Below are 18,670 nucleotides of genomic sequence, written 5' to 3'. Positions count from 1 at the left end.
GGATGCTTGCCCAAGTGTGACAATGCATTGGCCTGAAAAAGGATGACAGCGAGATGTCCTGCTGGAGCTCATTCACACCTGGCTAGTCATTGATAATGTGTGCTGTGCAGGAAGAGAGAAGTGTGGAGCCCTAGAACACTAAACCCTTGACATTCAGTATGAGCCCATTCATGTTGAATGTCAGTGCAATGTCCTTCATGCTTGAGAGAAATCTTACGTACTCTCATCCACCGTTTCACATGGAAGTAGAAATTATGTATTTTGTATTTGAAAATTATTGCACTTTACAATGTTGCTTTAATCTGTTGAGTTACATCAGAAGCATCAAACTTCCCAAAAATAAGATACATGGGCGGTGTGATTCATTGTGTATTCTTAATATGATATTTACAACATTTGATATGACGTTCAACACAATACTGCCCTCCAAGCTCATCACGAAGCTCGGGCCCTGGATCTGAACCCCGCCCTATGCAACTGGGTCCTGGACTTCCTGACTGGCCAACCCCAGGTGGTGAAGGTAGGCAATAACACCCCCGCCACGCTAATCCTCAACACGGGGGCCCCACAAGGATGTTTAATCAGCCCCCTGCTGTACTCCCTGTTCACCAATGACTGCTTGGTCATGTACGTCTCCAACTCAATCATCAAGTTTGCTGACAACACAACAGTGAAGTGGCGCAACAGTGCCTCTTCAACCTCAGAAGGCTGAAGAAATTCAGCTTAGTCCCGAAGTCACAAACTTCTACAGATGCACCACAGAGAACATCCTGTCCGGCTGTATCACCAACTGGGAAGGCAATTGCAATGCCTGCAACCGCAGGGCTCTCCAGAAGGAGGTGCGGTTAGCCTAACACCCTGCAGGACATCGACAGCACCCGCTGTCACAGGAAGTCCAAGAAGATCATCAAGGACCTGAGCCACGGCATGTTCACTCCGCTACCTTCATAATCTCCCTCGATCTGGGGCTCCACGCAAGATCTCACCCCGTGGGGTCAAAATGATCACAAGAACAGTGAGCAGAAATCCCAGAACCACATGGGCGGACCTAGTGAATGACCTCCAGAGAGCTGGGACCAAAGTAACAAAGCCTACCATCAGTAACACACTACGCCGCCAGGGACTCAAATCCTGCAGTGCCAGACGTGTCCCCCTGCTTAAGCCAGTACATGTTCAGGCCCGTCTGAAGTTTGCTAGAGAGCATTTGGATGATCCAGAAGAAGATTGGGAGAATGTCATATGGTCAGATGAAACCAAAATATAACTTTTTGGTAAAAACTCAACTCGTCGTGTTTGGAGGACAAAGAATGCTGAGTTGCATCCAAAGAACACTATACCTACTGTGAAGCATGGGGGTGGAAACATCATGCTTTGGGGCTGTTTTTCTGCAAAGGGACCAGGACGACTGATCCGTGTAAAGGAAAGAATGAATGGGGCCATGTATCGTGAGATTTTGAGTGAAAACCTCCTTCCATCAGCAAGGGCATTGAAGATTAAACATGGCTGGGTCTTTCGGCATGACAATGATCCCAAACACACCGCCCGGGCAACGAAGGAGTGGCTTCGTAAGAAGCATTTCAAGGTCCTGGAGTGGCCTAGCCAGTCTCCAGATCTCAACCCCATAGAAAATCTTTGGAGGGAGTTGAAAGTCCGTGCTGCCCAGCAACAGCCCCAAAACATCACTGCTCTAGAGGAGGTCTGCATGGAGGAATGGGCCAAAATACCAGCAACAGTGTGTGAAAACCTTGTGAAGACTTACAGAAAACATTTGACCTCTGTCATTGCCAACAAAGGGTATATAACAAAGTATTGAGATAAACTTTTGTTAATGACCAAATACTTATTTTCCACCATAATTTGCAAATAAATTCATAAAAAATCCTACAATGTGATTTTCTGGATTTTTTTTCTCTCATTTTGTCTGTCATAGTTGACAGAAAATGAGTGGGAGAACTTGCACAATTGGTGGCTGACTAAATACTTTTTTGCCCCACTGTATGTATGTATATATGTGCCGGGGCGGCAGGGTAGCCTAGTGGTTAGAGCGTTGGACTAGTAACCGAAAGGCTGCAAGTTCGAATCCCCGAGCTGACAAGGTACAAATCTGTCGTTCTGCCCCTGAACAGGCTGTTAACCCACTGTTCCTAGGCCATCATTGAAAATAAGAATTTGTTCTTAACTGACTTGCCTAGTAAAATAAAGGTAAAAAATAAAAAATATGTGTATGTATATATATATATTGTGTGTGTACACGACCAACAAGATTTGATTAGATATGACAATATATAGTTTAACAAAGAATATTGTGCGTTTATCTATTTTCTATTCATCATGTCATCGTAATCAGCATGTTATTCAGATGGGGACACCATATACCATATGTATAAACCAATTTGAACATTGAGCTCAGAGGACTCAAAAGCTGCCCTTCCTCTCTGAGCACACAGTGAGTCACAGAGCGGGTCACTGCTACAGATATGTATTAATCATGACATTGTTTAATTTAGGAAATGTGCATGTCTGATATTACTGTGGCTTTGAACATTGGTCACCATTATGTAACGAGGCTTGATCACCAGGTGCAGGAATCGCGTTATGTGCCTGTCTACGCCACATGCAGTGTGCACGTCCTCCTCCGGAAGCTGACCTTAATAACGACGATAAACATACTGATCTAAACGCATGTACAAAATCAGACATTCTACTGTAACTAAACATGCAGACATTTTGAACAAGCATACATTCTAAAGACTCAGACACTCTAAACAGTAGTCATTCTGACTGAACAATGACGGTTTTATACATTCAGTTATTGTTTGTGTGGGTTTTTAACCTCTTCTATATTGCTTTCTGGAGACTGTGATATGCTTGACCCCTGAGGTGATTGATATGTCAGTCATCTGCAGGTGTGACTCATAGCAGAGTGTTGGACCCCCTCCCTGCGTCATAGTGACTGACTGCATCCCTGGTACACAGTGATAGAGAAGGGGAGGCAACACTTATTTATTGGGTGCCTTTATGTCAGCTTGAGTGTAGAAAATACTTACATGAACATACTGTATATATTTCCCTACACTCTGTTGCAAGTATGTTTGTTCAAAATGGTTTACATTATCACAGTTGCATTACTCCCAGGAAGCACAACAAGGGGGATGGAAAACCATTTCACACATTAGAATAACATTGTTGAAACTGACCACAGGATCCGATGATCTGGTCGGAAACACAGCTCTGCATGATTCTGGAAGCCAGACACTCAGAACTTGCACTTCATCTCTGTCCACTTAGTGCATTAGTCCATAATCCTGTCTCAGAGCAAAGCCAATATGTTTCTTCTCTCTCACTCCACTTAATTCCTTCCTGTAATGCGAGTGGAGAAAGAGAATTATATCAAAAACATGTTAGTTAATGTGTGTGGTGCAGAGACGAGTAAGTAAGTTCCTGCTGTCAGTCCAACAGCTACAGATGTAGGATCTTAAATTGATCACCCTGTTGGAGGAGAACTTTCCTGCAATGCAGGACATTTTAAACGTATAGTGTATTTGAGGTTTTAAAAGGCTTCTGAAGTTTGTAATTTCCATGTAGAAATTTCAGACTTAATTTCCCTTGCAAAAAATGTATCAACCACTACAAAAATGTAAATTAATTATAATCCACATAACAATTAAAATGTCCTGTTGCTGCAGGATTATTTTCTTGCTGGAGCAAACTGGCTCAAATTAATATCCTGCACCTGTATATGGACATATACTGTACTATGACAACATAACATGATGTCAATTGTATGGATTTGTGAATAGGCACAAATCATTGTTGTGTATGAAATGAATATATAGCACTGCTTTACATAGAACTCCATGGTAGGCAAGCTCTACTTCCTAAAGGTAGTGATAGCATTGTCTGTTCTGTTGACTCCCTGATGCTGCTGACCTAATCACCAGGGTCGTCACCTCACATCTCTGCACCGTGGCAGGACATGACAGCTACAAACCACAGCACCCCGAGGTCTCGGCTCTAGTCATATGAGGACAGAGAAATGAAACAGAGTGGGAAGAGAACACTGTTATGTAATGATTGGTTATGCTGTGCTTTGTTGTCTGTCTTAGAAACGCAGGACAGGAGCACCTCCTCTGCAGCCTAGGCAACGGCCCCAGGAACTGCATCGGAGTCCAGCTGAACAACGTCTTTCTCAAGGTGACTCCTCTCCTTTCCTCTCCTCCCTCATCTTTCTACTCTAATCACTTTTCTCTCCTCTCATCACTCTTATTTTATTTTTCTCCACCAAAGTTAGCGTTGATCTTTTTTTAATGGATTTAACATGACGCTACCAATGTCTTTTAAATGTAAATACTATTAGGTCTATGTACATTTGTTGATAAAAAAAGCCCTACATTACTGACCATTTAGACTGGTCTGTCTGCAGTGCCTGAAGTCTACAGTTTCTCCAGAAAGTAAAGCATCCCTCAGGAGACAGGGATTTTCAGTAGGGATTCCTCTTGGCTAAAGGGGTAATGTTGTAGTTTTGCTGTGGATGTTCTATTGGCTGCTTGTAAGAAAAGGCCAGCTGTGCAGGGCCCTCTGTGGTGTCATTACCAGGCTAGCAACCGCTGACTGAGACTGTCTGTCTGCGTCCCAAATGGCACCCTATTCCCTATATAGTGTTCTACTTTTGACCAGAGGCCCTGGTCAAAAGTAGTGCACTACAAAGGGAATATGGTGCCATTTGGGTTACAGTCGCTGTCTGTCCAGACCTGGAACACTCAGTGGGAGGCAGGTGAGAAAGAGGACAGGTGTGCTGCGGCCATAATGACAGTAAGGTGGGAGGGGATCCACTTCCTGTTTCTGGTGTCTATGATAACGTGGTGTGTACTGGTAGTATATATGCAGTGGCTTAGATGGGCAGGAGTCATAAGCATCTGATCACCAGAGCTTGCTCTGCTTATCTGTCTATGGCACAGAGAGATGTGAGACAGGCCCTGTTGACAGGGATATTGATGTCCCATGTTTGCTGTTCGCAGTCAGGGTCGGCCGGTGGTGGTGACACATGATGTCCAGTAATTGCACTCTGAAAACCAACACAGCAACAATTGTTTTAACAACAGCAGCTGTGAAAACCCCCACATACACACCACACTACGTCCTCCTGGCCTGGCCTGGCCTGGTCGACAGATCATATCAGACCCCTGTGGGGCATGAGGGAGGCTGGGTTCCTACTACCCTGGCCTGGTCGGCAGATCATATCAGGCCTCTGCGGGGCGGTAAGGGAGGGGGTTGGGTTCCTACTACCCTGGCCTGGTCGGCAGATCATATCAGGCCTCTGCGGGCGGTAAGGGAGGAGGTTGAGTTCCTACTACCCTGGCCTGGTCGGCAGATCATATCAGGCCTCTGCGGGGCGGTAAGGGAGGAGGTTGGGTTCCTACTACCCTGGCCTGGTCAGCAGATCATATCAGGCCTCTGCGGGGCGGTGAGGGAGGAGGTTGGGTTCCTACTACCCTGGCCTGGTCGGCAGATCATATCAGGCCTCTGCGGGGCGGTGAGGGAGGAGGTTGGGTTCCTACTACCCTGGCCTGGTCGGCAGATCATATCAGGCCTCTGCGGGGCGGTAAGGGAGGTTGGGTTCCTACTACCCTGGCCTGGTCGGCAGATCATATCAGGCCTCTGCGGATCGGTGAGGGAGGAGGTTGGGTTCCTACTACCCTGGCCTGGTCGGCAGATCATATCAGGCCTCTGCGGGGCGGTGAGGGAGGAGGTTGGGTTCCTACTACCCTGGCCTGGTCGGCAGATCATATCAGGCCTCTGCGGGGCGGTGAGGGAGGAGGTTGGGTTCCTACTACCCTGGCCTGGTCGGCAGATCATATCAGGCCTCTGCGGGGCGGTGAGGGAGGAGGTTGGGTTCCTACTACCCTGGCTGCATCCCAAATGGCACCGTATTCCCTTTTTAGCGTTCTACTTTTGACCAGGGCCCATAGGGACACCGTAGTGACGCCCATGGGGCTCTGGTCAAAAATAGTGCACGATATAGGGAATAAGGTGCCATTTGGAAGGCAGCGTTATCCTGCCAGATCAGCCTGCTTCCTCTGACGTACTGAACTGAGTGTCTGTACTGAGCTCTCTAATGCCCACTGATAGACAAGGATCTGGGAGATTACCATCCACTCAGCAGGGAGTATGACTCACTCTCTATTGCTTTTTATCCAATAGAACTAGATACTGTCAGTCAAATAAACGGTAGGTACCACCACAGTACTTCATCCAGCCCATCATTCACCCTGGGAATTGCAGATGTTCAGAACTATGCAGCAGTAAGAGACTCCAAAGGCACAGCATTGTAACAGGAGGAGTTGGTGTGTGCTTACGGACGTCATCAACTTCCATACATCTTTTTTTTTCTAGGAGAAAATAATCACCCTCCCTTCTCCTGTTCAATGATTTAGTGTAGGCGGACGGACAAGGCTGTAGTGAGGGATGACTCAACCCTGATCATCTTATCATGGGAGAGTTGATGCTGAACTATACTTACGCTGCATACAGATGTGCTGACTGACAAAGGCGGCCATATGGCTGCTATAAGAACTGGTTAGCTGGCTTAGATGTTTTGTTTGTTGGAATGGAATGGAATCAATTGTGTCATTGCTTAATTATGGTGTAGGTAGGTTTATAGGGAAAATACTGTATAGGTCTCAAACTCATATATGAGATATTGTGTCTCTCTGAGTAACTGATATTTGATGACAGAGCCAGAGCAGAAAGCATATCTTTGAGATAGTTACCATGGCAACAGACATACAGTGGTTTGAGAGGAGGAGCTGTACTGAGCCTGTTGTATCAAAACAGCCACTTTACCTGGTCAGGTCAAAATCTTAAGCGATAAAAGTAATGTTGATGTTTTGTAATAATACATTACTCTCATATGTTGACTAGAATGCAATTCCTCCCTGTTGTGGACAGACACCCAGTAACAGGTTTTGATGGTATATACTGTATAGGCCCTATACGTGTCCATTGTGGTACTCGAGACAGATTCACAACGCTTAAGTTCAAATCCTAGGTGATATTGCATTATAAAGAAGTGATATACTGTCTTGTCATGTCAAGGCTGCTAACAAGCTGCAGTGGGCAGTGACGGTAACATTGCACCCAGACAAACCCATTCTGAGGAGCGGGGGGTGACAGGGCGGTTTCATGTCATGGAAGAGATGAGGCATCACTGTTTGGCTTAGTGAAATCCAGCGTGGCCAGTCCCCCAAACTCAGGCCACCCCTGAGGGGACAGTCCATTTGTCATCCTCCTTTACACATGGCAGCCTCTACACCTACACACACATCAGCAGTGCTTTCTCACTGGGCCAATTTCAACAACAAAAAATTATGTAATTGCGTTGAATCAACGTGGAAAACTGATTGCATTTGCAAATGGTCATCAACATAAGTGAATTTTGTATTTTTTTCACTTTGAATCTAAATCCAGTGAGATGGTGACATGTTTTGAACTGACATCTGTGGGCTCTCTCTCTACAGCAAAACCAAGAACACTACTACTGTATAAGAGTGGTATGAGAGGTGACAAGATGTGAGACTCATGGATATACTCTAAGGGTTGATATATATTATATCTAAGTAAAGCCAGTCATATATTTCCCTTTAAGCATGAAGGGATATATTACGAGAAGAGAAATGGGGTTAGTGTCATGTTAGTGTGACACTAAATTAGTGTCACGCATCAACATTTTTTAAAGTTTTAAAATGACATGCATTGGAATAATAGCCTGATGGAATCTGTCCTGAACATGCTCTGTCCTTATCCTTGTGATTTATTACCTGGTCCATCCCAACTGCAGCAGTGTGGTCATTACCGAGGCACAATCACTAGAGAGGTGGATGGTTGTCTCTGTTTTGGCCAGACTAGTGCATGGGTTGGGTGTGACCAGAGACCAGCGAGGAGACTCTGGAGAGCAGTGGGATGTAGGTCAGAAGCTGTGAGTCATCTTTCCCCCTTCCCTCCCCCTTACCGCCTCTGGCAAAGGCACTCTCTCGGGAGAGAGAGGAGAGGCAAGGACGATCTGTCACTCATGTACTGTTAGCATCAAGCTGGTCACTTCAGAGATCCTGCCAAAATGCCACTCTGCAGTGGACGAACAAGACTCTACGACACAAGCAGCGCTGTAATTTGTCGTTCATTAGCCAGATTGGCCAGTGATATGATCTGCCGACCAGAGTGATTGTTCATGTGGCCTAATGTGTTGTCTTAAAGAGACATCTCTATTGTACATGTAGCCTAATGTGTTGTCTTAAAGGGACATAATGTGTTGTGTCTTAAAGAGACATCTCTATTGTACATGTATCCTACTGTGTTGTCTTAAAGGGACATCTCTATTGTACATGTATCCTACTGTGTTGTCTTAAAGAGACATCTCTATTGTACATGTAGCCTAATGTGTTGTCTTAAAGAGACATCTCTATTGTACATGTAGCCTAATGTGTTGTCTGAAATGGACATAATGTGTTGTGTCTTAAAAGGACATCTCTATTGTACATGTAGCCTAAAGTGTTGTCTTAAAGGGACATAATGTGTTGTCTTAAAGGGAAATCTCTATTGTACATGTAGCCTAATGTGTTGTCTTAAAGAGACATCTCTATTGTACATGTAGCCTAATGTGTTGTCTTAAAGAGATATCTCTATTGTACATGTAGCCTAATGTGTTGTCGTAAAGAGACATCTCTATTGTACATGTAGCCTAATGTGTTGTTTTAAATGGACATAATGTTTTGCATCTTAAAGGGACATAATGTGTTGTCTTAAAGGGACATCTCTATTGTACATGTAGCCTAATGTGTTGTCTTAAAGAGACATCTCTATTGTACATGTAGCCTAATGTGTTGCATTTTAAAGGGACATCTCTATTGTACATGTAGCCTAATGTGTTGTCTGAAAGAGACATCTCTATTGTACATGTAGCCTAATGTGTTGTCTTAAAGAGACATCTCTATTGTACATGTAGCCTAATGTGTTGTCTTAAAGAGACATCTCTATTGTACATGTAGCCTAATGTGTTGTCTGAAAGAGACATCTCTATTGTACATGTAGCCTGATGTGTTGTCTTAAAGGGACGTAATGTGTTGTGTCTTAAAGGGACATCTCTATTGTACATGTACCCTAATGTGTTGTCTGAAATGGACATCTCTATTGTACATGTAGCCTAATGTGTTGTCTTAAAGAGAAATCTCTATTGTACATGTAGCCTAATGTGTTGCATTTTAAAGGGTAATCTCTATTGTACATGTAGCCTAATGTGATGTCTGAAAGAGACATCTCTATTGTACATGTAGCCTGATGTGTTGTCTTAAAGGGACATAATGTGTTGTGTCTTAAAGGGACATACTGTGTTGTGTCTTAAAGGGACATCATGTGTTGTGTCTTAAAGGGACATAATGTGTTGTCTTAAACGGACATCTCTATTGTACATGTAGCCTAATGTGTTGTCTGAAAGAGACATCTCTATTGTACATGTAGCCTAATGTGTTGTCTTAAAGAGACATCTCTATTGTACATGTAGCCTAATGTGTTGTCTTAAAGAGACATCTCTATTGTACATGTAGCCTAATGTGTTGTCTGAAAGAGACATCTCTATTGTACATGTAGCCTGATGTGTTGTCTTAAAGGGACATAATGTGTTGTGTCTTAAAGGGACATACTGTGTTGTGTCTTAAAGGGACATCATGTGTTGTGTCTTAAAGGGACATAATGTGTTGTCTTAAACGGACATCTCTATTGTACATGTAGCCTAATGTGTTGTCTTAAAGAGACATCTCTATTGTACATGTAGCCTAATGTGTTGTCTGAAAGAGACATCTCTATTGTACATGTAGCCTAATGTGTTGTCTTAAAGAGACATATCTATTGTACATGTAGCCTAATGTGTTGTCTTAAAGAGACATATCTATTGTACATGTAGCCTAATGTGTTGTCTTAAAGAGACATCTCTATTGTACATGTAGCCTAATGTGTTGCATTTTAAAGGGACATCTCTATTGTACATGTAGCCTAATGTGTTGTCTGAAAGAGACATCTCTATTGTACATGTAGCCTAATGTGTTGTCTTAAAGAGACATCTCTATTGTACATGTAGCCTAATGTGTTGTCTTAAAGAGACATCTCTATTGTACATGTAGCCTAATGTGTTGTCTGAAAGAGACATCTCTATTGTACATGTAGCCTGATGTGTTGTCTTAAAGGGACGTAATGTGTTGTGTCTTAAAGGGACATCTCTATTGTACATGTACCCTAATGTGTTGTCTGAAATGGACATCTCTATTGTACATGTAGCCTAATGTGTTGTCTTAAAGAGAAATCTCTATTGTACATGTAGCCTAATGTGTTGTCTGAAAGAGACATCTCTATTGTACATGTAGCCTGATGTGTTGTCTTAAAGGGACATACTGTGTTGTGTCTTAAAGGGACATCATGTGTTGTGTCTTAAAGGGACATAATGTGTTGTCTTAAACGGACATCTCTATTGTACATGTAGCCTAATGTGTTGTCTTAAAGAGACATCTCTATTGTACATGTAGCCTAATGTGTTGTCTTAAAGAGAAATCTCTATTGTACATGTAGCCTAATGTGTTGCATTTTAAAGGGTAATCTCTATTGTACATGTAGCCTAATGTGTTGTCTGAAAGAGACAACTCTATTGTACATGTAGCCTGATGTGTTGTCTTAAAGGGACATAATGTGTTGTGTCTTAAAGGGACATAATGTGTTGTCTTAAATGGACATCTCTATTGTACATGTAGCCTAATGTGTTGTCTTAAAGAGACATCTCTATTGTACATGTAGCCTAATGTGTTGTCTGAAAGAGACATCTCTATTGTACATGTAGCCTAATGTGTTGTCTTAAAGAGACATATCTATTGTACATGTAGCCTAATGTGTTGTCTTAAAGAGACATATCTATTGTACATGTAGCCTAATGTGTTGTCTTAAAGAGACATCTCTATTGTACATGTAGCATAATGTGTTGCATTTTAAAGGGGTAATCTCTATTGTACATGTAGCCTAATGTGTTGTCTTAAAGGGACATCTCTATTGTACATGTAGCCTAATGTGTTGTCTTAAAGGGACATAATGTGTTGTGTCTTAAAGGGACATCTCTATTGTACATGTATCCTAATGTGTTGTCTGAAATGGACATAATGTGTTGTGTCTTAAAGGGACATCTCTATTGTACATGTAGCCTAATGTGTTGTCTTAAAGAGACATCTCTATTGTACATGTAGCCTAATGTGTTGCATTTTAAAGGGACATCTCTATTGTACATGTAGCCTAATGTGTTGTCTGAAAGAGACATCTCTATTGTACATGTAGCCTAATGTGTTGTCTTAAAGAGACATCTCTATTGTACATGTAGCCTAATGTGTTGTCTTAAAGAGACATCTCTATTGTACATGTAGCCTAATGTGTTGTCTGAAAGAGACATCTCTATTGTACATGTAGCCTGATGTGTTGTCTTAAAGGGACGTAATGTGTTGTGTCTTAAAGGGACATCTCTATTGTACATGTACCCTAATGTGTTGTCTGAAATGGACATCTCTATTGTACATGTAGCCTAATGTGTTGTCTTAAAGAGAAATCTCTATTGTACATGTAGCCTAATGTGTTGCATTTTAAAGGGTAATCTCTATTGTACATGTAGCCTAATGTGATGTCTGAAAGAGACATCTCTATTGTACATGTAGCCTGATGTGTTGTCTTAAAGGGACATAATGTGTTGTGTCTTAAAGGGACATACTGTGTTGTGTCTTAAAGGGACACCATGTGTTGTGTCTTAAAGGGACATAATGTGTTGTCTTAAACGGACATCTCTATTGTACATGTAGCCTAATGTGTTGTCTGAAAGAGACATCTCTATTGTACATGTAGCCTAATGTGTTGTCTTAAAGAGACATCTCTATTGTACATGTAGCCTAATGTGTTGTCTTAAAGAGACATCTCTATTGTACATGTAGCCTAATGTGTTGTCTGAAAGAGACATCTCTATTGTACATGTAGCCTGATGTGTTGTCTTAAAGGGACATAATGTGTTGTGTCTTAAAGGGACATACTGTGTTGTGTCTTAAAGGGACATCATGTGTTGTGTCTTAAAGGGACATAATGTGTTGTCTTAAACGGACATCTCTATTGTACATGTAGCCTAATGTGTTGTCTTAAAGAGACATCTCTATTGTACATGTAGCCTAATGTGTTGTCTGAAAGAGACATCTCTATTGTACATGTAGCCTAATGTGTTGTCTTAAAGAGACATATCTATTGTACATGTAGCCTAATGTGTTGTCTTAAAGAGACATATCTATTGTACATGTAGCCTAATGTGTTGTCTTAAAGAGACATCTCTATTGTACATGTAGCCTAATGTGTTGCATTTTAAAGGGACATCTCTATTGTACATGTAGCCTAATGTGTTGTCTGAAAGAGACATCTCTATTGTACATGTAGCCTAATGTGTTGTCTTAAAGAGACATCTCTATTGTACATGTAGCCTAATGTGTTGTCTTAAAGAGACATCTCTATTGTACATGTAGCCTAATGTGTTGTCTGAAAGAGACATCTCTATTGTACATGTAGCCTGATGTGTTGTCTTAAAGGGACGTAATGTGTTGTGTCTTAAAGGGACATCTCTATTGTACATGTACCCTAATGTGTTGTCTGAAATGGACATCTCTATTGTACATGTAGCCTAATGTGTTGTCTTAAAGAGAAATCTCTATTGTACATGTAGCCTAATGTGTTGCATTTTAAAGGGTAATCTCTATTGTACATGTAGCCTAATGTGTTGTCTGAAAGAGACATCTCTATTGTACATGTAGCCTGATGTGTTGTCTTAAAGGGACATACTGTGTTGTGTCTTAAAGGGACATCATGTGTTGTGTCTTAAAGGGACATAATGTGTTGTCTTAAACGGACATCTCTATTGTACATGTAGCCTAATGTGTTGTCTTAAAGAGACATCTCTATTGTACATGTAGCCTAATGTGTTGTCTTAAAGAGAAATCTCTATTGTACATGTAGCCTAATGTGTTGCATTTTAAAGGGTAATCTCTATTGTACATGTAGCCTAATGTGTTGTCTGAAAGAGACAACTCTATTGTACATGTAGCCTGATGTGTTGTCTTAAAGGGACATAATGTGTTGTGTCTTAAAGGGACATAATGTGTTGTCTTAAATGGACATCTCTATTGTACATGTAGCCTAATGTGTTGTCTTAAAGAGACATCTCTATTGTACATGTAGCCTAATGTGTTGTCTGAAAGAGACATCTCTATTGTACATGTAGCCTAATGTGTTGTCTTAAAGAGACATATCTATTGTACATGTAGCCTAATGTGTTGTCTTAAAGAGACATCTCTATTGTACATGTAGCCTAATGTGTTGTCTTAAAGAGACATATCTATTGTACATGTAGCCTAATGTGTTGTCTTAAAGAGACATATCTATTGTACATGTAGCCTAATGTGTTGTCTTAAAGAGACATCTCTATTGTACATGTAGCCTAATGTGTTGCATTTTAAAGGGACATCTCTATTGTACATGTAGCCTAATGTGTTGTCTGAAAGAGACATCTCTATTGTACATGTAGCCTAATGTGTTGTCTTAAAGAGACATCTCTATTGTACATGTAGCCTAATGTGTTGTCTGAAAGAGACATCTCTATTGTACATGTAGCCTAATGTGTTGTCTTAAAGAGACATATCTATTGTACATGTAGCCTAATGTGTTGTCTTAAAGAGACATATCTATTGTACATGTAGCCTAATGTGTTGTCTTAAAGAGACATCTCTATTGTACATGTAGCATAATGTGTTGCATTTTAAAGGGGTAATCTCTATTGTACATGTAGCCTAATGTGTTGTCTTAAAGGGACATCTCTATTGTACATGTAGCCTAATGTGTTGTCTTAAAGGGACATAATGTGTTGTGTCTTAAAGGGACATCTCTATTGTACATGTATCCTAATGTGTTGTCTGAAATGGACATAATGTGTTGTGTCTTAAAGGGACATCTCTATTGTACATGTAGCCTAATGTGTTGTCTTAAAGAGAAATATCTATTGTACATGTAGCCTAATGTGTTGCATTTTAAAGGGTCATCTCTATTGTACATGTATCCTAATGTGTTGCATTTTAAAGGGACATCTCTATTGTACATGTAGCCTAATGTGTTGTCTTAAAGAGACATCTCTATTGTACATGTAGCCTGATGTGTTGTCTTAAAGGGACATAATGTGTTGTGTCTTAAAGGGACATACTGTGTTGTGTCTTAAAGGGACATCATGTGTTGTGTCTTAAAGGGACATAATGTGTTGTCTTAAATGGACATCTCTATTGTACATGTAGCCTAATGTGTTGTCTTAAAGAGACATCTCTATTGTACATGTAGCCTAATGTGTTGTCTGAAAGAGACATCTCTATTGTACATGTAGCCTAATGTGTTGTCTGAAAGAGACATATCTATTGTACATGTAGCCTAATGTGTTGTCTTAAAGAGACATCTCTATTGTACATGTAGCCTAATGTGTTGTCTTAAAGAGACATATCTATTGTACATGTAGCCTAATGTGTTGTCTTAAAGAGACATATCTATTGTACATGTAGCCTAATGTGTTGTCTTAAAGAGACATCTCTATTGTACATGTAGCCTAATGTGTTGCATTTTAAAGGGACATCTCTATTGTACATGTAGCCTAATGTGTTGTCTGAAAGAGACATCTCTATTGTACATGTAGCCTAATGTGTTGTCTTAAAGAGACATCTCTATTGTACATGTAGCCTAATGTGTTGTCTTAAAGAGACATCTCTATTGTACATGTAGCCTAATGTGTTGTCTGAAAGAGACATATCTATTGTACATGTAGCCTAATGTGTTGTCTTAAAGAGACATATCTATTGTACATGTAGCCTAATGTGTTGTCTTAAAGAGACATCTCTATTGTACATGTAGCATAATGTGTTGCATTTTAAAGGGGTAATCTCTATTGTACATGTAGCCTAATGTGTTGTCTTAAAGGGACATCTCTATTGTACATGTAGCCTAATGTGTTGTCTTAAAGGGACATAATGTGTTGTGTCTTAAAGGGACATCTCTATTGTACATGTATCCTAATGTGTTGTCTGAAATGGACATAATGTGTTGTGTCTTAAAGGGACATCTCTATTGTACATGTAGCCTAATGTGTTGTCTTAAAGAGAAATATCTATTGTACATGTAGCCTAATGTGTTGCATTTTAAAGGGTCATCTCTATTGTACATGTATCCTAATGTGTTGCATTTTAAAGGGACATCTCTATTGTACATGTAGCCTAATGTGTTGTCTTAAAGAGACATCTCTATTGTACATGTAGCCTAATGTGTTGTGTTTTGAATGGACATAATGTTTTGCATCTTAAAGGGACATAATGTGTTGTCTTAAAGGGACATAATGTGTTGTCTTAAAGGGACATAATGTGTTGTCTTAAAGGGACATAATGTGTTGTGTCTTAAAGGGACATAATGTGTTGTGTCTTAAAGGGACATAATGTGTTGTGTCTTAAAGGGACATAATGTGTTGTCTTAAAGGGACATAATGTGTTGTCTTAAACGGACATCTCTATTGTACATGTAGCCTAATGTGTTGTCTTAAAGAGACATCTCTATTGTACATGTAGCCTAATGTGTTGTCTGAAAGAGACATCTCTATTGTACATGTAGCCTAATGTGTTGTCTTAAAGAGACATCTCTATTGTACATGTAGCCTAATGTCTTGTCTTAAACAGACATCTCTATTGTACATGTAGCCTAATGTGTTGCATTTTAAAGGGGTCATCTTTATTGTACATGTAGCCTAATGTGTTGTCTTAAAGGGACATCTCTATTGTACATGTAGCCTAATGTGTTGTCTTAAAGGAACATAATGTGTTGTCTTAAAGGGACATCTCTATTGTACATGTAGCCTAATGTGTTGTCTTAAAGGGACATAATGTGTTGTCTTAAACGGACATCTCGATTGTACATGTAGCCTAATGTGTTGTCTTAAAGAGACATCTCTATTGTACATGTAGCCTAATGTGTTGTCTGAAAGAGACATCTCTATTGTACATGTAGCCTAATGTGTTGTCTTAAAGAGACATCTCTATTGTACATGTAGTCTAATGTCTTGTCTTAAACAGACATCTCTATTGTACATGTAGCCTAATGTGTTGCATTTTAAAGGGGTCATCTTTATTGTACATGTAGCCTAATGTGTTGTCTTAAAGGGACATCTCTATTGTACATGTAGCCTAATGTGTTGTCTTAAAGGAACATAATGTGTTGTCTTAAAGGGACATCTCTATTGTACATGTAGCCTAATGTGTTGTCTTAAAGGGACATAATGTGTTGTCTTAAAGAGACATCTCGATTGTACATGTAGCCTAATGTGTTGTCTTAAAGAGACATCTCTATTGTACATGTAGCCTAATGTGTTGTCTTAAAGAGACATCTCTATTGTACATGTAGCCTAATGTGTTGTCTTAAAGAGACATCTCTATTGTACATGTATCCTAATGTGTTGTCTTAAAGGGACATAATGTGTTGTGTTTTAAAGGGTGTTTTAAAGGGTTTTAATGTGTTGCGTCTTTTTAATTTTAAAAAAATTAAAAAATATATTTATTTTTTTACCTTTATTTAACTAGGCAAGTCAGTTAAGAACAAATTCTTATTTTCAATGACGGCCTAGAAACAGTGGGTTAACTGCCTGTTCAAGGGCAGAACGACAGATTTGTACATTGTCAGCTCAGGGATTTGAACTTGCAACCTTTCGGTTACTAGTCCAACGCTCTAACCTGCCGGGACATAATGTGTTGCATCTTAAAGGGACATAATGTGTTGCATCTTAAAGGGACATAATGTTTGTGTCTTATGGTACATCTCTATTGCCACCAGAAAGACATCTGTATTTGTGTTTCAGGCAGCGTGTGGGTACCTGCTCCAGCACTATGATTGGGACCTGAGCCCCTACTCACAGGACCTCCAGTACAAATGGTTGCCTGTGTCCCGGCCCACTGTCCCTCCAATGGTGAGCTTCATTGAGCTGGAGCTGGAGAGCAGTGCCACAGACCTGCCTGATGGTCCACCCTAAAGACCAAAGCATGGACACTGAGAGGCAGGTGGATAGGACGAGGAGAGGCCCCGCTGTAGCAGTGATACTGTATATTGTCCAGAACGGGACTGAAAATAGTGACAGTGTCATACAGTTGAAGTCGGAAGTTTACATACACCTTAGTCAAATACATTTAAACTCAGTTTTTCACAATTCCTGACATTTAATCTGAGTAAAAATTCCCGTCACCACTTTATTTTAAGAATGTGAAATGTCCGAAAAATAGTAGAGAGAATGATTTATTTCAGCTTTTATTTCTTTCACACATTCCCAGTGGGTCAGAAGTTTACATACACTCAATTAGTATTTGGTTGCATTGCCTTTAAAATGTTTGGGTGAATCATTTCGGGTAGCCTTCCACAAGCTTCCCACAATAAGTTGGGTGAATTTTGGCCCATTCCTCCTGACAGAGCTGGTGTAACTGAGTCAGGTTTGTAGGCCTCCTTGCTCGCACATGCTTTTTCAGTTCTGCCCACACATTTTATATAGGTTTGAGGTCAGGGCTTTGTGATGGCCACTCCAATACCTTGACTTTGTTGTCCTTAAGTCTTTTTGCCACAACTTTGGAAGTATGCTTGAGGTCATTGTCCATTTGGAAGACCCATTTGCAACCAAGCTTTAACTTCCTGACTGACGTCTTGAGATGTTGATTCAATATATTCACGTATTTTTCCATTCCATCTGGGATTGATCGCACCAAATTACGTTAATCTCTAGGAGACAGAACGTGTCTCCTTCCTGAGCAGTATGACGGCTGAGTGGTCCCATATTGTTTGTACAAATGAAGGTGGCACCTTCAGGCGTCTGGAAATTGCTCCCAAGTCTACAATTTTTTTTCTGAGGTCTTGGCTGATTTCTTTTGATTTTCCCATGATGTCAAGCAAAGAGGCACTGAGTTTGAAGGTAGGCCTTGAAATACATCCACAGTTACACCTCCAATTGACTCAAATTAAGCTTCTAAAGCCATGACATAATTTTCTGGAATTTTCCAAGCTGTTTAAAGGCACAGTCAACTTAGTGTATGTAAACCTCTGACCCACTGGAATTGTGATACAGTGAATGATAAAAAATCAAATGTATTTGTCACATACACATGGTTAGCAGATGTTAATGCGAGTGTAGCGAAATGCTTGTGCTTCTAGTTCCAACAATGCAGTAATAACCAATGAGTAATCTAACCTAACAATTCCAAAACTGCTACCTTATACACACAAGTGTAAAGGGATAAAGAATATGTACATAAATATATATGAATGAGTGATGGTACAGAACGGCAGAGGCAAGATGCAGTAGATGGTATCGAGTACAGTATATATATATATATGAGATGAGTAATGTAGGGTATGTAAACAAAGTGGCATAGTGTAAAGTGGCTAGTGATACATGTATTACATAAAGATGCAGTAGATGATACAGAGTACAGTATATACATATACATATGAGATGAGTAATGTAGGGTATGTAAACATTATATTAAGTAGCATTGTTTAAAGTGGCTAGTGA

The 18,670-nt window shown here is 40.5% G+C and overlaps 1 protein-coding gene across 2 annotated transcripts in view; it reads left to right on the top strand.

Moving 5' to 3' along the window:
* Positions 1-17,390, top strand: part of LOC109892462 (putative cytochrome P450 120) — a 51,295-nt gene extending 33,905 nt beyond the window's left edge. The window contains exons 10-11 of one of the 2 annotated variants that reach the window (XM_020485013.2): positions 4,107-4,194; positions 16,976-17,390. In XM_020485013.2, coding sequence (XP_020340602.1) covers positions 4,107-4,194; positions 16,976-17,146 — 259 coding nt within the window. In that variant the 3' untranslated portion in view covers positions 17,147-17,390. The remainder of the gene's footprint in view (positions 1-4,106; positions 4,195-16,975) is intronic. The other variant, XM_031826354.1, reaches the window with a different exon arrangement.
* The last annotated feature ends 1,280 nt before the right edge of the window (positions 17,391-18,670 follow it).

This window comes from Oncorhynchus kisutch, linkage group LG6, assembly GCF_002021735.2.
Source record: "Oncorhynchus kisutch isolate 150728-3 linkage group LG6, Okis_V2, whole genome shotgun sequence".
In the NCBI taxonomy this organism is placed as follows: domain Eukaryota; kingdom Metazoa; phylum Chordata; class Actinopteri; order Salmoniformes; family Salmonidae; genus Oncorhynchus; species Oncorhynchus kisutch.
Note: the sequence above shows the minus strand (reverse complement) of the source record. Positions and strands in the feature narration are given on the sequence as shown.